The sequence below is a fragment of the Kogia breviceps genome, chromosome X (assembly GCF_026419965.1).
Source record: "Kogia breviceps isolate mKogBre1 chromosome X, mKogBre1 haplotype 1, whole genome shotgun sequence".
NCBI classification, from domain to species: domain Eukaryota; kingdom Metazoa; phylum Chordata; class Mammalia; order Artiodactyla; family Physeteridae; genus Kogia; species Kogia breviceps.
The window spans coordinates 121129547-121153821 of NC_081330.1; the positions used below are offsets into that span (position 1 = coordinate 121129547).

General features: G+C 42.7%; 1 protein-coding gene across 7 annotated transcripts in view; it reads right to left on the reverse strand.

The window, feature by feature from the left end:
* REPS2 (RALBP1 associated Eps domain containing 2) overlaps positions 1-24275 on the reverse strand; it is a 237995-nt gene that overhangs the window by 176384 nt on the left and 37336 nt on the right. The window contains exon 1 of one of the 7 annotated variants that reach the window (XM_067023193.1): positions 16629-16762. The exons of the other annotated variants lie outside the window; for them this stretch is intronic. Within the exon in view, the coding sequence (XP_066879294.1) occupies positions 16629-16658 (30 nt within the window). The 5' untranslated portion in view covers positions 16659-16762. Of the gene's footprint in view, positions 1-16628; positions 16763-24275 lie in introns of those variants that run through there. 7 annotated transcript variants of the gene reach the window in all.

A 24275-nucleotide genomic window follows, 5' to 3' on the forward strand; every position in this document is an offset into this window, starting at 1 on the left:
CAAGACCACCCCCCCAACTCAAGCAGGCTTCCGGGGCTCCTCATGCCCTTTCTTGTAAAACCCAGAGCCCTAAGCATGGTTTTGAGGCCCTCCCATCTGTCCCAAACTACCTTTCCAACAAGCCTGTCTCCTCCTCACCCTGCATCCAAGGCTTCAGCCACTCCAGATGCCAACCGGTCCCTCAACACAGGACAGCCATGCAGGCGTCTCGGCACCTGGCATGTCTCCCACCTGGAAGCTGGATGTCTCCCCACTTCTTTTTTGTTTGCTTTTAAATGTTTCTTTCATTTCTTTCTTTTCTTTCCTCCCTCCCTTTCTTCCTTCCTCCCGGCTGTGCTGGGTCTTAGTTGCGGCACATGGGATCTTCGTTGAGGCACGTGGACTTCTGAGTTGTGGCGTGCGGACTTCTTAGTTGCAGCATGCAGACTCTTAGTTGCGGCACGCATGTAGGATCTAGTTCCACGACCAGGGATCAAACCCAGGCCCCCTCCATTGGGAGCGTGGAGTCTTACCCACTGGACCACAGGAAAGTCCCCCCTCCCCACGTCTTTACCCATCAGACTCTTTCTTCAAATCACCTCAAGACCAACCTTATCTTTGAAACCAGAGTCAATTCCATTCTGTATTCCCATAGTCCTTTTCACTACTTTTCTGTCACATCACTAGCCTTTTAATAGAGAAAAATCAGTATTCTGGTCATTGTCTCCCCTGTACGCCATCTCTTTCCCATACCCCTCAAGTGCCCAGCACAAGGCAAGAGTATATCTTTATCATTTGTATCCCACAGGACTTATATTTTACGATGCTTACTACATATTCGGTTGCTCAACGAATGTTTGTTGAATTAATTAGCTTTCACAGACCACAGTACCAGAATGCTCTTCTTTCTCTCATCTTGCAATTACTTTTACAAGTGACTGCTAAACGGGCTTTAGTCATCTCACACCAGAGCCCGAAGAGCTCCTGCAGTAATATAACAGAGTATTAGCTGCTCTGTCCCCTCCCAGCTCAGCTAGGAGGGACCAGGAAGGGTCAGGGAATGGGGAGCCCTTCTCCTGGCCCTCGGCCCCTTCCCCTGGCCCTCGGTCCCGACCCCTGGCTCTCGGCCCCGACCCCTGGCCCTCGACCCCTTGCCTTGGCCCTCGGCCTCGCAATCTAGACCACCTCAGTGGTGCTCCAGCCACTGAGCGTGCTAACAATGCATCACGGCCCTCTGCCTCCAGCCTCCTTCTGCTTAGCATAGCCCCAGGAGACGCCTGCCTCCACACAGGCCCCTCGAAAACAGAAAGAAACAGGATTTAAAGTACATGTGTATAAGTTGTACCTCGGCCTCTCGGCAAATAGCTGAAGAGTCAGGTCCACTGCCCTGGATTTTCCTTTCCCACTCATGTAAATGTTCTAAATATCAAGAGGGACTTTCAGTCCAGAGGGACCTAGGTGAGCCACCCAAGAAAATATGAACCCCCAGGTCTGATCACCCAACATGCGGTGCCACAGCACATGCCTAAGCCAAAGCCCCATCCCGTTAGAGGGAAGAAAGACATTCAGGGCTCAGGTGTGATTTCAGACGCGGAAGCCCACTAATACCTGAAAGTACTTATTAAAGTATCCTGGGCACCTCCCCACTGAAAGCACCACATTCAGTGCCAAGACAGGAAGTAAGCGGTGCTGAACAAAACGACTTACTCTTTTCTCTCCCTCTCATCCTCCCCCAACTCCCTTTTCCTCCCTCCCTCTTTTTCCTCCCTCCCCCACCTCTAAAGAGTTTGCTATTCACCTACCAAAACAGGACTATTCTCCTACACTATCCCCCCATCATCACCACATCTGAGGGAGTCAGCATTAATATTATCACACAACATATGGTCCATACTCTCATGTCCTCAATCGTCTTAAAAATGGCCGATAGAACTGAACTTCCCTTCTCCTATCCAGGACTTAATCAATGCTCGTGCATTGCATTTTTATCTTATGCCTCCTCCGCCTTCCCTCATCTAAAACAATACCGCCTCCGTTCTTCACTGACACGGAATCCTTTCAAGAGTTCAGGCCAGTTGCCCTGCAGAATGTTCCACATTTTGGATTTCTGTTTCCTTGGGATAACATTCAAGTCAAACATTTCTGGCAAGAACACCACAGAAGTGGTACTGTGATATAGTAAGAGGTACGCAACAGTGAGGGGTACATAATTTCCAAACATCCCACCACTGATTGCCAAGCTTGGCCATTTGGTTAAGAGGGTGACTGCTAGATCTCTCCACTGCAAAACATATTTTCACATAGTACATTGAGACCATTTGAAAATTCTATCCCCTGACAAATCAGCTTTTGACTCTGCCCAATACTAATTCCAAGCAAGTCTAGCTAAATCACATCAGCATCTACAGAACTGGACTCTTAACACAAAAGCCGTAACAAACATGGGGATGATATTTATCCCATGAGGTGGCTGTCCTTACCTCCAGTTTATGCCACAACTCAGAAAGTTCAGTGAGATGTTCAAGGTCACAGGTTCAGAGACAGTACTCAAGACCTACATGTGCCTGGGTCCAAATGTAAAGGTTTTTCCATTACATCAGGGGTTGGAAAACTGATGTTCACGAGCCAAATCTGGCCCACTGCCTGGTCTTGTATGTGCTGAGAATGGTTTTTACAGATGAACATTTGCAGTCAATTTGATGATAGCGAACACTAACTTTGAGTTCTATGAGGTAAAATGTTATCCCCAAAACAAGAATTCCATGCTTCTTACTAGTAGGTCTGTATTAATCCCCCGCCCCGCAAAAAAAAACCTTGTACTCAATTACCGTATTTTGAATTTTGTCAATAAAAACTTTGTGGAAGTTTGCTTTCTCTCTTGTCATATAAATACCTATACAACATACTCAATTTTGCCTCTTGGCCCTCAAAGCCTAATATTTACTACCGGGTCCTTTACAGAAAGGGTTAGCAAGCCCTGATAAGACACTGCCTCCCAGAGCAATGCATGACATCCTGCAGATACGCTCAAAGCCGGGCAGAAAGGTATTTTCCTAAACTAATCAGCTACACTAAGTAAATGCCAACTTAAAGAGTGAACAGTTCCAGTAGAAGAAAAGAACACACATGTACGTCCCACCATTTTCCACCCATTTATATACATTTGTTTAAAATTTTCAGGAGCTTTTGAACTAGGGCTTCCTACATTACTATAAACTTCCACAGCAACCAACTGGAGCCATATTTCAGATATGAGCAAAATCTATGCAATAATTCACATGCTAAAAATGACATTTTGCTTTTTTCAGCCTTATTGAGGTAGTATAATTGACAAATAAAATTGCCATATATGTAAAGTGTACAATGTGATGACAATGTACCTATAGACTGTGAAAGGATTCCTACCATCGAGTTAATTGACACATTCATCACCTCTCATATTTACCTTTTTTCTGTGTGTAACAACACTTAGGTTCTACTCTCTAAACAAATTTCACTTACACAGTACCATTATCAACTACAGTCACCATGTTACACAGTAGATCCTCGTATCTTATTCGTCTTAGAGCTGAAAGTTTGTACCCTTTCACCAGTGACTCTCCCTACCTCCTGCACCCCACAAGCCCTGGCAACCACCATTCCATTCTCTGTTTCTATAAGCTCAACATTTTTTTTTCTTTTTTTAGATTCCATATATAAGTGATACCATGCAGTATTTGTCTTCATCTGTCTTATTTCATTTATTTGCTTTTTAGTTTTAAAAGGAGAAGGTGTTATAAATCTTCATAACCATTCTTTGAAAACATCCCTATACATCTGTGAACACATAATAATCCAAGATCTCCCAACATGTAAGCTACTCCCAAGTTGCAAATCAATTCTGGAAGCTCCATTATCTTTCAGATCCCCCAAGATGCCATTTAATTTAGGACCAGAGAGCCTATACTAAATTGCAGACCGAATCCAGCCAAGATAATTAATTGATAGATTAATGAATGAATGAATGGCAGAGGTTATGACCCCAGATGCAGCTTGTCAACATTTGTGGCCTAAGACCAAAAGTCACCCCAGTAGTAGGGAAGACCCACTCTGGCTCAGATGGAATCTGAACAGGGAAAAGACTCTGGGCAAAAAACTAGGAACTTATACACTGCCAATGGAAGCACAGAACAGTATAGAGACCATTTGGCAACATCCATAAAAATTACAATAAAAAACAATAATTATAATCAAACTTTGGATCTAGCAATTCTACCTCTAGGAATTTACATTCCACTTTATACAAGCAAAATGACATATGTACAAGTTCATTCAATATGTATCATCTAAGATACAGATTTGAAAACACCCAGAGGTCCATCATCTAAAATATTAATCAATCGTAGTTCATCCACACAATAGAATTCTAGGCAGCTCTGGTAGAGATGTGTCATATCTGTGATTGCCCATCATCTCTTAAAAAGCCTTTCTCTACTGAGAAATTTCTCATATTACAAATCTCACCTCCCAGCTTGAAAGCTGAGAATCGAATTCCTAGGCTCCTTTGCAGCTAAACTGCAAACATGTGACCAGGTCTCCATTGATGGGAATATCCACACAAGACTTTGCTTGAGAAGTAAGAAGTGTAAGACAAGAGACTCTGCTCAGAGCTTCTACTTTTGCAGGGGAAGGTGCCTTCCTGGCTCAGGATGACGGTGGAAGCAACTGCAGTCCAGTCAAATCCCTGCTACCTGCTGCTCAGTACAGGCAGGAACATGGCTGGCTCCCACCTAATACTAAAACTATGCATGGCTTGGCCATTGTTTCTGGAAAGTTAGATGCCCCCTGTTCTTCCAGCACTCCAAACGATTCCAAGAGTTACCTAAAAATCCTAATACCTTTTTGGCTTAACCATCTGGAGTGGATTCAGTTGTTTGCCACAAAACCTACCAACTAAAAAAGAATGAGGAAGCTCTTTGTGCACTCATATGGAAAGATCATTAGGTTAAACTGCTGAAAAGAAAAAACCAAGACGCACAATAGGGCATGGCAGGTATTTTTTTTAAAGGGGTTGAATCTAGATGCATTGACTTATATATTCATATGCTATCTTTGGAAATTGAAGCTGACAAGCTTGGCTGTAGCTGCTTCCAGGGAAGGGAACAGGTTGGCTAGGGTACAGGGGTAGGGAAGAGTTTACTGTTTCATTTTGTACCTTTTGAAATTTGAATCATGAATGTATGATCTATTTTTTAAAATGAATTCAGAAAAGTTGTAACGAGAAAGAGACAAAGCCTGGACTTCCCTGGTGGTGCAGTGGTTAAGAACCCACCTACCAATGCAGCAGACACAGGTTTGAGCCCTGGTCCAGGAAGATCCCACATGCCGTGGAGCAACTAAGCCCATGTGCCACAACTACTCAGCCTGCGCTCTTGAGCCTGCGAGCCGCAACTACTGAGACAGGGCACCTAGAGCCCGTGCTCCGCAACAAGAGAAGCCACTGCAATGAGAAGCCCACGCACAGCAATGAAGATTAGACCCCGCTCGCTGCAACTAGAGAAAGCCTGTGCACAGCAACAAAGGCCCAACGCAGCCAAAAATAAAATAATTTTTTTTTTTAAAGAAACAAAGCCTAAACCCATGTCAGCAAGAACCAGTATAGACATACCCCAAAACCATTCACCTGTCACCTGCTTGAAGGGCGATTTCAAAACAAAGTGCCCAGCTGGAGAAAGCTGCATAAGTCCTCCCTCACCAAGCCCAGATTTCACACACACAAAGTGCTCTTTCCTCTAAGTTGTCAACATAGGACAAGGCAGCAGCTTGCTTTATCATTTTTTTGATCTCTATTTATTTCCTCTCTGATCTTTATTATTTCCCTCCGTCTGACTTTAGGTTTTGTTTGTTGTTCTTTTTCTAATTCTTTTAGGTGGTAGGTTAGGTCGTTTATTTGAGATTTTTCTTGTTTCTTTGACGAAGGTCTGTGTCGCTATGAAGTTCCCTCTTAGGACTGCTTTTGCTGCATCTCATAGATTTTGTACGGTTGTGTTTTCATTGTCATTTGTCTCAAGGTATTTTTTAATAGCAGCTTGCTTTATAAAAACTAGTCATCTTTGGGCTTCCCTGGTGGCGCAGTGGTTGAGAATCCGCCTGCCGATGCAGGAGACACGGGTTCGTGCCCTGGTCCGGGAAGATCCCACATGCCGCGGAGCAACTAAGCCCGTGAGCCATGGCCGCTAGGCCTGCGTGTCTGGAGCCTGTGCTCCGCAACGGGAGAGGCCACAACAGTGAGAGGCCCGCATACCGCAAAAAAAAAAAAAAAAAAAAAAAAAAAAAAAAAAACTAGTCATCTTTGTCAAAGGTAGCTCTATCTAGCTGGGTGACCATGCAGAAGGCACCTGACCTCCCTCGGTCTTCCGTGTCATCTACTGGAATGAAGCAGTCAGACTATATAGAACACAAAGCGTTCTCTAGATCCAAAAATTCTAAAAAAAGGAATTGTATGGGTGAAAGCTAAAACTATGGTTTGAACCTCTCCCTCTGGCACTTACCACTTCTACTTGTATTATGGTTCTGAGGATACCTGCTACATCCCCCTAAAACAAGGCTGTAAGTCTCTTGAGGGCAAATCCTGGATTTCTTTTTTTTTTTTTTTTTTTTTTTTGCGGTACGTGGGCCCCTCACTGCTGTGGCCCCTCCCCCCACGGAGCACAGGCTCTGGACACGTGGACACGCAGGCCCAGCGGCCAAGGCCCACAGGCCCAGCCACTCCATGGCACGAACCCACATCCCCCACATCGGCATGCGGACTCCCTGGGAAGCCCAGGGAGGACTTCCAGGGAAGCCCCCTGGATTTCTTTTTAAAAACCATCCTTGCATTCCCCACAACACACATCCCATTGATTTCTCGTTAGCAAGGCTTATGGAATGAATTAGATATGCCTACTCTGACTTAACTCTTCACTCACTAATAGAACCCCTATGCATGTTGCTTTGTACCTCTGAATTGTGACTTATAGGTAAATATATCAACATATTCCCCCAAAAAATTTTTAAGTTTTAAATGATAGCAAGAACCTGACGTGAGCTCAGGTAAATCATTTTGTAATCACCAAATTTCAAGCAAGCAAAGGCAAAGAGAAACACAGTTGACCCATGAACATAGGTTTGAACTGCACAGGTCCACTTATAATGTGGATTTTTTTTTCAATAGTAAATACTACACGAGCTGCAGCTAGTTGAATCCACAGATGTGGAGGAACCGCATATATGGAGGGCTGACTCCAAGTTACATGTGGATTTTCGACTTTGGAGGATCAGTGCCCCTAATCTCCAGGTTGTTCAAGGGCCAACTGTACAACATATCTTCCCAGGGCTTTGAATGTACTCTGTTTTGTTTTGATTTGGTTTGGTTTGTTTTGGGGGGAGGGGACAGGGGAGGGAGAAGGAACATTTTTGTATTGAAAGACAAAAATATGCTAAGGGGTCAAATATGATATTAATACGGCTCTTAAAGACATGAATTCAAAGAAATTCAACACTCAGGCTAGCTTCTTTGGTTTTTGCACAGTGGACTGGCATATATAAGTTTGACAGAGTGATTCTACAGATTTTTTTCATCATGCACCTAGATCGTCTTTTGGAATGAGGAAGGATTATAGGTAGTGAAGAGATTTGATGACAATTATTTCTCAGTATGACTTTTGTATCTAGGCCTTCTTCGGCAAGCCAGTGCCACAGCTCTGGAAGCTGCCCAAGCCAGCTGCACACATGCGGGCATGCTCATCAGGCTCAGGAGTTCCTCGGGGCTGGCACCTGCCCAGGGAGAAACCGGGATTTAACAGCTCAAGGCAGAGGAGAGGGGAAGAGCACACCAGGGGTGAACTACCGAGGTACAAAGGAAACACGCCCCCCCAGCACAAGAAGAGAGTCACTGTGATGGAGGAGAAGGGTTAGGGGAGGAGAACAGTAGAATCCCCAGTAAGAACTAATGTTCACTGACAGCCGACTGTGCGCCAGGCACTCTCTTAAACACCAGGAATTGATGAGATGAAGGAAACATACACACATACAAAAGCAGTCTTAACACTAGAACTGAATTAAAATGCAATTATAGGTCAGATTACAAAAGAAACTTTGTTTGAGGATTCTGGCCCAGGTTTCTAGCCTCTGCACATCACAGTATTTCATACTGCTGGAGGTAGCAAAATCTCAGGTGAACACACAGGCTGCCAGGATCATACAAAGCTTTTACTGCTTCTGGCAACTCAGACTTACCTCAGCAGCCAAAGGGTTCACTTTTCAATTTGTTTATTGACATTTTTAGTGCTTTTCATAAACAAAGTTACAGGTTGAGATTATTTGGTATTTTTATTAACTTTGTTGATTTCAGTCCATTCTATATTTTATATATTTTATTTTATACATACTTGTGCACACACGCACACTCATACACACATTTCTTTATTAAAGAAACTAGTGCCAAAAAAAATGAGAGAGAGAGAGAGAGAAAGGAATAAAGAAACTAGTGCCTTAGCGAGACGAACAGAGCACGCCAGGACATCTCACGTAAGTGGAGCATCCGTTTATTATACACAGATCCTTGAAATGCTTCAGAGGGAATGAACAAGTGCAAGTTCAGTCTCAGATCACACCGGAGTTCTCAGTCTCCAGTATGAACCCAGACAGATTGGAACCTTCCAGCAGAGTTAAACTTACACCAGGAACAGCAGTTTCTGGTGGGGTAGGCAACCTGACTTCATTAATTGGGTTTCGTTGTCGAGTTCCTAGTGAAGACCCTATCCAACTGTTAAAATAACAAACGCCCTACTCACCTTCCCTCTAAGGAGGCTGACCCCATCAAAGCAGGCTACTGCAGGGCACCAAAGCTGGAGACGGCCCCTCCCTGTTCAAGACAGTTCTCCTCCACCCAGCATGGCCTTGTGACAACCAGCACACTCAGTCCCCCGCATGATCATGGCAAATCCAGAAGGCTTTAAGGGGCTTCAGCCCAGCTAGCTGGAATCCAGCCCCAAGCCTATCCTGCTATTGCTCCTACTGTGACCTAGTGGCTACATTATATTGACCAAACCCACCTCTTTCCATGACCAAATAAATTCCCTTTCTATGCCCCAGCTACACATGTCCATCCCCTTCCCTCTCTAGCATGACAGATACCCATCACTGAAGGCCTGGCCTTGCTCTCACCTGTCTGTCCTTGTCCTGCACCTCACCCCCAGTTACCTGCTGACACTTCCCTGATGCCCAAACTTTCCCTGCTCTTAGATCTCCTGCCAATGAGCTGTGCTTGCCAGGAGAGATATCCCTAGGACCCAGGTGGATCTGTTAGTTCCTCCCTTCAATCACATGGAGACACTAATTCATAAGGCCAGACAGACTGCATTGCCTGACCTGATACAATCCACCCGTCCCCCTAAACAGGTGCCCCCACCACAATGGATGAGCTGAGACCTAGGTCCTGATTCCTCCCAAGGTATTCTTTCCCAAGTCCGCTCCACTTTCACAAGTCATGCCTAAAGATTTGACAACTTAGAGATACTTGACGCAGAAAGAAGAGTCCCTGCCCCCAAAGGGTTTCTAATCTGTTATGGACTGAATGTCTGTGAGCCCCCCAAATTCATATGTTAAAACCCTACCCGCCAGTGTGATGACATCAGGAGATGGGGCCTTTGAAAGGTGATTAAGGGAACTTCCCTGGCGGTCCAGTGGTTAAGACTTCACGTTTGAACTGCAGGTGGCACACCACTTACTGAAGAGGCTGTCTTTTCTCCACTGTATATTCTTGCCTCCTTTATCAAAGGTAAGGTGACCATATGTGTGTGGGTTTATCTCTGGGCTTTCTATCCTGTTCCATTGATCTATATTTCTGTTTTTGTGCCAGTACCATACTGTCTTGATTACTGTAGCCTTGTAGTATAGTCTGAAGATCCCACGAGCCACGTGGCAAAAAAAGAAAGGTGATTAGGATGAGATGAGGTCATGAAGGTGGAGCCCTCAAGAATGGAATATGTACCCTTACAGTCATAAGACAGCTTGCTTCCTCTCTCTGCTCTCCACCATGTGAAGACACAGCCAAAAGTCGGCAGTCTGCAACCAGAAGAGGGCCCTCACCAGAACCCAGCCATGTTAGCACCCTGATCTCAGACTTCCAGCCTCTAGAAATGTGAGGAGTAAATTTCTGTTGTTTATAAGCCACTCAGTTTGTGGTATTTTGTTACAGCCGCCTAAGCTAAGTAAGACATAATCTGACTGGGGTATGTTTATCTAAAAAGTCTGAGAAAAAAGGATGAACATTTCTCAAACACCCACTACCCACCCTCCAGGCAGTATACTTTTCTCTTGTATGTTTCATTTCTAACATTTAAACTAATCCTACATGAATGGTTTTTCAGATAAGTACTTCAGGGTTTAGAAAGGTTATTAGAGAAATTCTGGCAAATGAGAAACCACCTGAACTGAAAGATCTTGCCGCCCGACAATTTCTATTACAGATGTCATGTGAACCAAATTCACTAAGCGAATAGGCAGTCCCTTATGTTCACTAAGATACCATCCATTCAGTCCTCTTAGGTAGCACACTATGGCAGTGAAGGGCTCACCATCTGAAAGATACACACTATCTGCACCTTGGCAGCCACAGATAATACAAATTAGGTCCCACGATTCCCTGGCCTTCCAAATGGCCATGGACACACATGTGTGAGCAAAGGAGCAGGTGTAAAGGGTACAGACTCAGAACTCAGTATATTGTCTCAAATGAACCAAGGAATGAACCACAACGCACACTCCATCCTAACTGTGCTGTAACCAGCTAAGCTAACCAGAGTACAGAACAGAAACTGATTAATATTTGCCACTTTTCTTTTGCTGCCCAGCATCAGAACCCCTTGCCAATGTTTATGAAATTTTCCACCTGCCTCCAGCCCAATAAGCTAAAAATGTCAGATACCCACTTTCGTGATTTCTTCTCAATCAGGGTATGGGCACAGCACCTAAGCTTCGCCAGATACAACACACAGGTGTTTGAATCAGTAATGAGTGATGTGAGGCAGCAGGAATAGTAGATCATTGTATTCTGGAAACAGCAGCAACCCCAGTGCCCAGGGGCAGAAAGGTGCCCAGCCTCACGCCCGACGTCCAGGGCAGGCAATGTGTGGTGTGGCTGGAGGCATCCAATATTCAGTAGCTACAGTTCCAGCAACCTCACCGGACCAATTCTGTGCTGTAATGTGCCTGCTGTTCTGGCACTGTTGCCCCTTAGCTGTGCATTTTTCAATATGTTTCTCCAGTTTTCCTAAAGAAAGACTGAGCTACCCAATATCCTGCCAATAAACTCCCTTTCTGCCTAAATTACCCACAGGTAATTTCTGTTACTAATGGGACAATGTTACTAAGAACCCTCGGTGTTACAGAGGACAGGTCAAAGGCAAGCCTTGATTGGTCCAGAGCATCCAAACCTGGCTGTATCAAACATTTCCTGCTGTAAAACCAACCACCCCAAAACTTTAAAACAACATTTATTTAGTTCATAATTCTGGGGATCAGCAATGTGGGCTGAGCTCAGCTGAGCAAAGATACTGATCAGCAGGTTCAGACTCTGCTGAACTCAGCTGGGACTCGCTTATGCTTCCACAGTTAGCCTTGGGCTGACTGGGCACCTCCATTCTCCTCCACATGGCCTCTCATCCTCCAGCTGGTGAGCCTGGGCTTTTTCACATGGTGGCAAAGTTCCCAAAGGAGCAAGAAGTGAAGCTGAAATCCTTCTTCAGGCCTAGGTTCAGAACTTACCCAAGGTCTCTGCCACTGTATACTATGGTCAAACTAAGTCACAAGGCCGGCCAAGACTCTAAGGATGGAGACACAGGCTCCACCCTCTTGATGGAAGGAGCTGCACAGTATCGGGGGAATTTTGAAATCTACCATACCTGACTGTTTGATACATAGCCCCATGGGGAAGCTGTCACAATAGGGATGCCGATTTCTTAGAACTGCTTACATCTAGAATCTGTGCTCTCACAGCCATTCCCTTTGACCACTACCAATGCCAGCCACTGATTCAACAATACCTAACTAGAAGCAATAAACACACAGTGCTGAGCCTGCCAACTGTGCAGCCTGTGAACAGTTTTGTACAGGGCAGGCCCCTTGGATCTCTCTTACTGTAGGGCATACTGAAGATTATGGACTAGAATCATGTGGCATCAGACAACCAGATCTCTGGGCTCTGGGCCATTCTTTCTCTGAACCTCAGCTCTCCTCCCTGGCAAAGCTCAAAATCAACATTTTCTGCATATGAACGAATCGATACTTTGATCACTTCAGGCAGAGGACTAGTTAATATGCCTAAGTTATAGAAAAACTAACTATAACTTGAAGGGAATCTTAAAAAGCTATGAATTTATTTGAAAAGATTTAACTATATCCTTTTCCAAGAGCCACTCAAATTGGCAGACCCACAAACTGAAATTAGATGTTTCCCTGACAACTGTTGAACTGAGAAAGGGAGGGCTCCTGAAAGAAGTATCCATGGAAACCACCCAATGCTTGCATCAACCATTTACCTTAGACTTTGGCTGGCATTCAAGCACATCAAATCAGCAATAAAAATGTAAGGAAGATGGGAGTTCCCTGGAAGTCCAGCAGTTAAGACCCTGTGCTCCCACTGCAGCAGACATGCAGCTCGATCCCTGATGGCGGTAAGATGCCAAATGCCGAGCAGCACGGCAAAAAAAAAAAAGTACGAAAGATGGAAGGGCTTTGGAGCAATGAAGAATGTCAGTCTTTGGTACAGTGAGATTTTCCAGAAAAAAAGAAGGCATAATCAGTCCAAACATCTCAGGACTCAGATTAAGAAGCCTATGCATACCCAACGCTATCTTTTGTTTTTGGCTGTGCCACACGGCACTTGGGACCTTAGTTCCCCGACCTGGGATTGAACCCCAGGCCATCCGCAGTGAAATCACGGAGTCCTAACCACTGGACTGCCAGGTTAAGTCCCCAACCCATTTTTCTTAAATACACCAAAAAGAAGTTTTGAAACAACAGTGTCTGGTTTCCCTAGGGCTGCTGTGACAAAAACCACAAAGTGGGTGGCTTAAAACAACAGAAATTTGTTGCCTTACAGTTCTGGAGGCTGGAAGTCCAAAATCAAGGCGTCAGCAGGGTTCGTTCCTTCCAAGGGTTCTGAGGAAAAATCTGTTCCATGCCTTTCTTCTAACCTCTGGCAGCCCCAGGAGGTTGCTTGGCTTGTAAATACATCACTCCAATCTTCATCGTCCCATGGCATTGTTCCTGGGTGAACTAGGAGTCCACTCTTCTCCAGTATGATCTCATCTTAACTTCATTACATCTGCAAAGACCTACTTCCAAATCAGGTCACATTCCAAGCTACTGGGGGTTAAGACCTCAACATATCTTTCTACGGGGACACAATTCCACCCACAACACACAGCTTTTATATAAAGTATTTGATTTTACCTATTCATTAAGTGTTTGTTACAGCAAAACGACAGCTCTATTTAATGTACAGCTTAATCAAAACAGAAGGCCAGTACTTCGTCACACAACCACACTGAGCTACAATGAAATCTGAGCAGTGCAACCTCTACTCTGGGCAGCCCTGTGCCCAGCTCAAAAATGGAGTTTCTACTACCAAAGAGAAGAAGGGGATAGGCATGTGCCTATCACACAGGCAGAGAGAAAAAGCACCCCGGAAAACAGCTCAGTGTCTACACACTCCGCTCCTTAGGTGAGCACCCACTGCAGGAACAAGATCTTAAAAGTTAATGGTGATTGGAAATGACCTTGGAACTGAAATGAAAAAACCAGTTTGTGTATAACCGAAAACCAGAGGCAAAAGGTACTCAAAGGGCATACACTGAAGAGCATCTCAAATGAGCAGCACATGAGGAAACAAGTCAATCATATACCTTTGTACAGAGACTCACATGGACCCCTCCATGGCTCCATTTCAGAACAAAACTGGGCCAGGGCCTTAGAACATCACCAAATATAAAAGTGCTACATTACTTAGTATTTATGATGATTCTGACTCTGATCCTTTCAGATCCTTTTTTTCCTTATTTTTTTTTTAAAAGTAAACTTTTTATTTTGAGATAATTATAGATTCACATGCAGTTGTAAGAAATTATACACAGAGGCTCTGTGTAACCTTTAACCAGTTCCCCACAATGGTAAAACATAGGCAGAACACTCTATGACATAAATCACAGCAAGATCCTTTTTGACCCACCTCCTAGAGAAATGGAAATAAAAACAAAAATAAACAAATGGGACCTAATGAAATTTCAAAGCTTTTGCATAGCAAAGGAAACCATAAACAAGACCAAAAGACAACCCTCAGAATGGGAGAAAATATTTGCAAATGAAGCAACTGACAAAGGATTAATCTCCAAATTTTACAAGCAACTCATGCAGCTCAATAACAAAAAAGCAAACAACCCAATCCAAAAATGGGCAGAAGACCTAAACAGACATTTCTCCAAAAAAGATATACAGATTGCCAACAGACACATGAAAGAATGCTCAACATCATTAATCATTAGAGAAATGCAAATCAAAACTACAGTGAGATATCATCTCACACCAGTCAGAATGGCCATCAAGAAATCTAGAAACAATAAATGCTGGAGAGGGTGTGGAGAAAAGGGAAAACTCTTTGCACTGCTGGTGGGAATGTAAATCAACACAGCCACTATGGAGAACAGTACGGAGGTTCCTTTAAAAACTACAAATAGAACTACCATACGACCCAGCAATCTCACTACTGGGCATATATCCTGAGAAAACCATAATTCAAAAAGAGTCATGTACCACAATGTGCATCGCAGCTCTACTTACAATAGCCAGGACATGGAAGCAACCTCAGTGTCCATCAACAGATGAATGGATAAAGAAGATGTGGCACATATATACAATGGAATATTACTCAGCCATAAAAATAAACGAAACTGAGTTATTTGTAGTGAGGTGGATGGGCCTGGAGTCTGTCATACAGAGTGAAGTAAGTCAGAAGGAGAAAAACAAATACCGTATGCTAACACATACATATGGAATCTAAGAAAAAAGAAATGTCATGAAGATCCTAAGGGTAGGACGGGAATAAAACACAGACCTACTAGAGCATGGACTTGAGGGTATGGGGAGGGGGAAGGGTAAGCTGTGACGAAGAGATAGAGTGGCATGGACATATATACAGTACCAAACATAGGGTGCATAGCTAGTGGGAAGCAGCCGCATGGCACAGGGAGATCAGCTCGGTGCTTTGTGACCATGTAGAGGGGTGGGATACGGAGGGTGGGAGGGAGGGAGACACAAGAGGGAAGAGATATGGGAACATATGTATATGTATAACTGATTCACTTTGTTATAAAGCAGAAACTAACACACCATTGTAAAGCAATTATAGTCCAATAAAGATGTTTTTAAAAACCCCACAAAACTATAATGAAAGAACACAACCAGGTTACTGACTTTGACACAGTTAAGACAGAGAACACTGCCATCACCACAAGGATCTTCATGCTACCCTTTTACAGCCAATCATTTCCTTCCAACCCCTGCCCCCTCAACCCCTGAGAACCACTAATCTGTTGTCCATGTCTATAATTCTGTCATTTAAAATAACTTATATAAATGGAATCACATAATATGTACCATTCAGGACTGGCTATGTTCACTCAGCATAAAACTATGGAGATCCACACAGGTTGTTGTGTACATCAGTAGTTCATTCCTTTATACTGCTGAGTAGTATTCCATGATATGGATGTACCAGTTTGTTTAACCATTCACCCAATGAAGGGCATCTGTATCATTTCCAGTTATGGGCTATTAGGAATGAAGCTGCTATAAACATTTGTGTACATGCTTTTGTATGAACATAAATCTTCATTTCTCTGGGATAAATGCCCAGGAATATAATTACTGGGTCCCATATGGTAGTTACATATTTAGTGTTTTTTAAAAACTGTCAAACTATTTTCCAGAGGGGCTGTATCATTGTACATTCCCATCAGCAAGGGATGAGTGATCCCATTTCTCCGCAGCATTTAGTGAGGTCACTATTTTTAAATCCATCTACTCTGATAGGTATGTAGTGATATCACATTTGGCTTTAATTTGCATTTCTCCAATGTCTCATGATGTTGAACATCTTTTCCTGTGCTTATTTGTCATTTGTATATCCTCTTCACTGATATATCTCTTCATGTCTTTTGGCCATTTTGGTTTTTTTCCATTTTCTAATTGAATTGTTTGCTTTTTTAATGTTGAGTTTTGAGAATTTTTAGTGTATTGCAGACAGTCCTTTGTCAGACATATGCTTTGCAAAATTTTCTCCCACTCTGCAGCTTCTTTTTTTTCTAACATCTTTATTGGAGTATAACTGCTTTACAATGCTGTGTTAGTTTCAGCTTTATAACAAAGTGAATCAGCTATACATATACATATATCCCCAGATCCCCTCCCTCTTGAGTTTCCCGCCAAACTTCCATATCCCACCCCTCTAGGTGGACACAAAGCACTGAGCTGATCTCTCTGTGCTATGCAGCTGCTTCCCACTAGCTATCTCTTGTACATTTGGTACTGTATATATGTCCATGCCACCCTCTCACTTCATCCCAGCTTACCCTTGAGAATCCCAGTGTCTGCCAGTCCATTCTCTACGTTTCCGTCTTTATTCCTGTCCTGCCGCTAGGTTCTTCATAACCATTTATTTTTTTTTTACGATTCCATATATATGTGTTAGCATACGGTATTTGTTTTCCTCTGTCTGACTTACTTCACTCTGTATGACAGACTCTAGGTCCTTCCACCTCACTACAAATAACTCAATTTCCTTTCTTTTTACCATTAAGTAATATTCCATTGTATATATGTGCCACATCTTCTTTATCCATTCATCTGTCGATGGACACTTACTTAGGTTGCTTCCATGTTCTGGCTATTGGAAACAGGTGCAATGAAATTGTGGTACATGACACTTTCTGAATTACAGTTTTCTCAGGGTATATGCCCAGTAGTGGGATTGCTGGGTTGTATGGTAGTTCTATTTGTAGTTTTTTAAGGAACTCCATACTGTTCTCCATAGTGGCTGTATCAATGTACATTCCCATCAACAGTGCAGGTTCCCCTTTCTCCATACCCTCTCCAGCATTCACTGTTTGTAGACTTTTGATGATGGCCATTCTGACCGGTGTGAGGTGATACCTCATTATAGTTTTGATTTGCATTTCCCTAATGAATAGTGATGTTGAGCATCCTTTCATGCATTTGTTGGCATTCTGTATATCATCTTTGGAGAAATGTCTATTTAGGACTTCTGCCCATTTTTGGACTGGGTTGTTTGTTTTTTTGATATTGAGCTGCATGAGCTGTTTGTAAATTTTGGAGATTAATCCTTTGTCAGGTGCTTCATTTGCAAATATTTTTTCCCATTCTGAAAGTCGTCTTTTCGTCTTCCTTATGTTTTTCCTTCGCTGTGAAAAAGCTTTTAAGTTTCGTTAGGTCCCATTTGTTTATTTTTGGTTCTATTTCCATTTCTCTAGGAGGTGGGTCAAAAAAGATCTTGCTGTGATTTATGTCATACAGTGTTCGGCCTGTGCTTTCCTCTAAGAGTTTGACAGTGTCTGGCCTTACATTTAGGTCTTTAATCCATTTGGAGTTTATTTTTGTGTATGGTGTTACGGAGTGTTCTAATTTCATTCTTTTACATGTAGCTGTGCAGTTTTTACAGCACCACTTATTGAAGAGGCTGTCTTTTCTCCATTGTATATTCTTGCCTCCTTTATCAACAAAAAGATGACCATATGTGCATGGTTTTATCTCTGGGCTTTCTATTCCTGTTCCATTGATCTATATTTCTGTTTTTGTGCCAGTACCAAACTCTCTTGATTACTGTAGCTTTGTAGTATAGTCTGAAGACTAGGAGCCTGATTCCTCCAGCTCCGTTTTTCTTTCTCAAGATTGCTTTGGCTATTCAGGGTCTTTTATGTTTCCATACAAATTGTGAAATTTTTTGTTCTACTTCTGTGAAAAATACCAGTGGTAGTTTGATAGAGACTGCATTGAATCTGTAGATGGCTTTGGGTAGTACAGTCATTTTCACAATGTTGATTCTTCCAGTCCAAGAACATGGTATATCTCTCCATCTGTTTGTATCATCTTTAATTTCTTTCATCAGTGTCTTACAGTTTTCCGCATACAGGTCTTTCGTATCCTTAGGTATGTTTATTCCTAGGTATTTTATTCTTTTTGTTGCAATGGTAAATGGGAGTGTTTCCTTAATTTCTCTTTCATATTTTTCATCATTAGTGTATAGGAATGCAAGAGATTTCTGTGCATTCATTTTGTATCCTGCAACTTTACCAAATTCATTGATTAGCTCTTGTAGTTTTCTGGTAGCATCTTTAGGATTCTCTATGTATAGTATCATGTCATCTGCAATCAGTGACAGCTTTACTTCTTCTTTTCCGATTTGAATTCATCTTATTTCTTTTTCTTCTCTGATTCCTCTGGCTAAAACTTACAAAACTATGTTGAATAACACTGCTGAGAGTGAGGTCAACCTTGTCTTCTTCCTAATCTTAGAGGAAATGGTTTCAGTTTTTCACCATTGAGAATGATGTTGGCTGTGGGTTTGTCATATATGGCCTTTATTATGTTGAGGTAAATTCCCTCTATGCCTACTGTCTGGAGGGTTTTTATCATAAATGGGTGTTGAATTTTGTCAAAAGCTTTTTCTGCATCTATTGAGATGATCATATGGTTTTTCTCCTTCAGTTTGTTAATATGGTTTATCACATTGATTGATATGCATATATTGGAGAATCCCTGCATTCCTGAGATAAACCCCACTTGATCATGGTGTATGATCCTTTCAGTGTGCTGTTGGATTCTGTTTGCTAGTATTTTGTTGAGGATTTTTGCATCTATGTTCATCAGTGATATTGCCCTGTAGTTTTCTTTCTTTGTGACATCTTTGTCTGGTTTTGGTATCAGGCTGATGGTGGCCTCATAGAATGAGTTTGGGAGTGTTCCTCCCTCTGCTATATTTTGGAAGAGTTTGAGAAGGATAGGTGTTAGATCTTCTCTAAATGTTTGATAGAATTCGCCTGTGAAGCCATCTGGTCCTGGGCTTCTGTTTGTTGGAAGATTTTAATCACAGTTTCAACTTCTGTGCTTGTAATTGGTCTGTTTATATTTTCTACTTCTTCCTGATTCACTCTCGGAAGGTTGTGCTTTTCTAAGAATTGGTCCATTTATTCCAGGTTGTCCACTTTACTGGCATAGAGTTGCTTGTAGTAATCTATTAGGATGCTCTATATTTCTGCCATGTCTGTTGTAACTTCTTTTTCATTTCTAATTCTATTGATTTGAGTCTTCTCCCTTTTTTTCTTGATGAGTCTGGCTATCGGTTTATCAGTTTTGTTTATCTTCTCACAGAACCAGCTTTTAGTTTTATTAATCTCTGCTATTGTTTTCTTCATTTCTTTTTCATTTATTTCTGATCTGATCTTTATGATTTCTTTCCTTCTGCTAACTTTGGGGGTTTTTTGTTCTTCTTTCTCTAATTGTTTTAAGTGTAAGGTTAGGTTGTTTATTTGAGATGTTTCTTGTTTCTTTTGGTAACATTGTATGGCTATAAACTTCCCTCTTAGAACTGCTTTTGCTGCATCCCATAGGTTTTGGGTCATTGTCTTTTTATTGTCATTTGTTTCTATGTATTTCTTAATTTCCACTTTGATTTCTTCCGTGATCTCTTGGTTATTTAGTAGTGTATTATTTAGCCTCCATGGGTTTGTATTTTTTATAGATTTTTTCCGGTAATGGATATCTAGTCTCACATCGTGGGTCAGAAAAGATACTTGATATGATTTCAGTTTTCATAAATTTACCAAGGCTTGATTTGTGACCCCAGATATGATCCATTCTGGAGAATGTTCCATAAGCACTTGAGAAGAAAGTGTATTCTGTTGTTTTTGGATGGAATGTCCTATAAATATGAATTAAGTCCGTCTTGTTTAATGTATCATTTAAAGCTTGTGTTGCCGTATTTAAATTCATTTTGGATGGTCTGTCCACTGTGGGGTGTTAAAGTTCCCTACTATGATTGCGTTACTGTTGATTTCCCCTTTTATGGCTGTTAGCATTTGCCTTATGTATTGAGGTGCTCCTATGTTGGCTGCATAAATTTTTACAATTGTTATATCTTCTTCTTGGATTGATCCCTGATCTGTAGTGTCCTTCTTTGTCTCTTGTAACAGTCTTTATTTTAAAGTCTATTTTGTCTGATATGAGCAGTGCTACCGCAGCTTTCTTTTGATTTCCATTTGCATGGAATATCTTTTTCCATCCCCTCACTTTCAGTCTGTATGTGTCCTTAGGTCTGAAGTGGGTCTCTCGTAGACAGCATATATACAGATCTCGTTTTTGTATCCATTCAGCCAGTCTATGTCTTCTGGTGGGAGCATTTAATCCATTTACATTTAAGGTAATTATCGATACGTATGTTCCTATTACCATTTTCTTAATTGTTTTGGGTGTGTTATTGTAGGTCTTTTCCTTCTCTTGTGTTTCCGGCCTAGAGAAGTTCCTCTAGCATTTCTTGTAAAGCTGGTTTGGTGGTGCTGAATTCTCTTAGCTTCCACTTGTCTGTAAAGGTTTTAATTTCTCCGTGGAATCTGAATGAGATCCTTGCTGGGTAGAGTAATCTTGGTTGTAGGTTTTTCCCTTTCATCACTTTAAATATGTCCTGCCACTCCCTTCTGGCTTGCAGAGTTTCTGCTGAAAGATCAGCTGTTAACCTTATGGGGATTCTCCTGTATGTTGTTTGTTGCTTTTCCCTTGCTGCTTTTAATACTTTTTCTTTGTATTTAATTTTTGATAGTTTGGTTAATATGTGTCTTGGCATGTTTCTCCTTGGATTTATCCTGTATGGGACTCTCTGCACTTCCTGGATCAACTGACTATTTACTTTCCCATATTAGGGAAGTTTTCATCTTTTACCTCTTCAAATATTTTCTCAGTCCCTTTCTTTTTCTCTTCTTCTTCTGGGACCCCTATAATTCGAATGTTGGTACGTTTAATGTTGTCCCAGAGGTCTCTGAGACTGTCGTCAATTCTTTTCATTCTTTTTTCTTTATTCTGCTCTGCGGTAGTTATTTCCACTGTTTTATCTTCCAGGTCACTTATCCGTTCTTCTGCCTCAGTTATTCTGCTATTGATTCCTTCTAGAAAATTTTTAATTTCATTTATTGTGTTGTTCATCAGTTTGTTTGCTCTTTAGTTCTTCTAGGTCCTTGTTAAACGTTTATTGTATTTTCTCCATTCTATTTCCAAGACTTTGGATCATCTTTACTATCATTACTCTGAATTCTTTCTCAGGTAGACTGCCTATTTCCTCTTCGTTTGTTTGCTCTGGTGGGTTTTTACCTTGCTCCTTCATCTGCTGTGTGTTTCTCTGCCTTCTCATTTTGCTTAACTTACTGTGTTTGGGGTCTCCTTTTCGCAGGCTGCAGGTTCGTAGTTCCCACTGTTTTTGGTGTCTGCCCCAAGTGGCTAAGGTTGGTTCAGTGGGTTGTGCAGGCTTCCTGGTGGAGGGGACTGGTGCCTGTGTCCTGGTGGATGAGACTGGATCTTGTCTTTCTAGTGGGCAGGACCGCATCCGGTGGTGTGTTTGGGGGTGCCTGTGACCTTATTATGATTTTAGGCAGCCTCTCTGCTAATGGGTGGGGTTGTGTTCCTGTCTTGCTAGTTGTTTGGCATAAGGTGTCCAGCACTGTAGCTTGCTGGTATTGAGTGGAGATGGGTCTTAGTGTTGAGATGGAGATCTCTGGGAGAGCATTCGCTGCTTGATGTTACATGGAGCCGGGAGGTCTCTGGTGGACCAATGTCCTGAACTCAGCTCTCCCACCTCAGAGGCACATGCCTGACACCCAGCCGGAGCACCAAGACCCTGTCAGCCACACGGCTCAGAAGAAAAAGGAGAAAGGAAGGAAGGGAGGGACGGAGGGAGTGAGGCAGGAAGGAAGGAAGGAAGAAAAGGGGGGTGGAAGAAAGAAAGAAAGAGAGAGAGAGAAATAAAGAAAGGGAGGGAGGGAGGAAGGAAGGAAGGAAGAAAGAAGAGAAAGTTATTAAAATAAAAAATTAAAAAATTCTTAAAAGTTAAAAAGTAATTTTAAAAAAGAAAAAAAAAGAAAGAGAGCAACCAAACCAAAAAACAAATCCACCAATGATAACAACTGCTAAAAACTATAGTTTAAAAAAGAAAAAAAAGACAGACAGAACCCTAGGACAAATGCTGAAAGCAAAGTTATACAGAAAAAAATCACACAAAGAAGCATACACACTCACAAAAAGAGAAAAAGGAAAAAATATATATATATCTATATAAAGAAAAGACAGCAACTAAATCAATAAACAAATCTACCAATGATAATAAGCTCTAAATACTAAACTAAGATAAACATAAAACCAGAAACAAATTAGATGCAGAAAGCAAACCCCAAGTCTACAGTTGCTCCCAAAGTCCACCGCCTCAGTTTTGGAGTGATTTGCTGTCTATTCAGGTATTCCACAGGTGCAGGGTACATGAAGTTGATTGTGGAGATTTAATCTGCTGCTCCTGAGGCTGCTGAGAGAGATTTCCCTTTCTCTTCTTTGTTTGCACAGCTCCCGGGGTTCAGCTTTGGATGTGGCCCCGCCTCTGCGTGTAGGTTGCGTGAGGGCTTCTGCTCTTCCCTCAGACAGGACGGGTAAAGGAGCAGCTGATCCGGGGGCTCTGGCTCACTCAGGCCTGCGGGAGGGAGGGGTACGGATGCGGGACGAGCCTGTGGCGGCAGAGGCCGGCATGACATTGCACCAGCCTGAGGCGCACCGTGCGTTCTCCCGGGGAAGTTGTCGCTGGATCACGGGACCCTGGCAGTGGCAGGCTGCACAGGCTCCTGGGAGGGGAGGTGTGGACAGTGACCTGGGCTCACACACAGGTTTCTTGGTGGCGGCAGCAGCAGCCTTAGCATCTCATGCCCGTCTCTGGGGTCCGCGCTGATAGCTGCGGCTCGCGCCCGTCTCTGGAGCTCCTTTAAGCGGCGCGCTTAATCCCCTCTCCTCGTGCACCAGGAAACAAAGAGGCAAGAAAAAGTCTCTTGCCTCTTCAGCAGCTGCAGACTTTCTCCCAGACTCCCTCCCGGCTAGCTGTGGCGCACTAGCCCCCTTCAGGCTGTGTTCACGTGGCCAACCGCAGTCCTCTCCCTGCGATCCGACCGAAGCCCGAGGCTCAGCTCCCAGTCCCCGCCCTTCCCGGCGGGTGAGCAGACAAGCCTCTTGGGCTGGTGAGTGCGGGTGGGCGCCGATTCTCTGTGCGGGAATCTCTCCACTTTGCCCTCCGCACCCCTGTGGCTGTTCTCTCCTCCGCGGATCCAAAGCTTCCCCACTCTGCCACCCGCCGTCTCTGCCTGCAAAGGGGTTTCCTAGTGTGTGGAAACCTTTTCTCCTTCACAGCTCCCTCCCACTGGAGCAGGTGCCATCCCTATTCTTTTGTCTCTGTTTTTTCTTTTTTCTTTTGCCCTACCCAGGTATGTGGGGAGTTTCTTGCCTTTTGGGAGCTCTGAGGTCTTCTGCCAGGGTTCAGTGGGTGTTCTATAGGAGCTGCTCCACGTGTAGATGTATTTCTGATGTATTTGTGGGGAGGAAGGTGATCTCCACGTTTTACTCCTCCACCATCTTGAATGTCCCCCCTGCCGCTTGTCTCGTAAGAGATTTACCAGCGTAAAATGGATTTGATGGTATCAATTTTATCATGTTTTTTCTTTTATGGATCATACTGTCAGTGTCAAGTCTAAAAATTCTTTGCCTAGTCCTAGGTCCTGAAGATTTTCTATTTATTTTGAAAAGTTTATAGCTTATATAGTCTTATTATAGTCTTACATTTAATTTTGTGATCCATTTTGAGTTATTTTTGTATAAGGTGTGAGATTTAGATAGAGGTTCTTTTTTTTCTTTTTCTCTCTTTTTTTTTTTGCCGACTGATGTTCAATTGGTCCAGCACCATTTGTTGAAAAGGCAGTCTTTCCTCCTCCATTTAATTACTTTCACACTTTTGTCAAAATCAATTGGGTATATTTCTGTGGGCCTATTTCTAGGTTCTCTGTTCTGTTCACTGATCTACATAACTATTCTGTCACCAATACCACATAGTCTTGATTACTATAGTTATATAAGTCTTTATATCAGGCGGACTGATTCTTCCTACTTTATTCTTCTTTTTCAAAATTGTT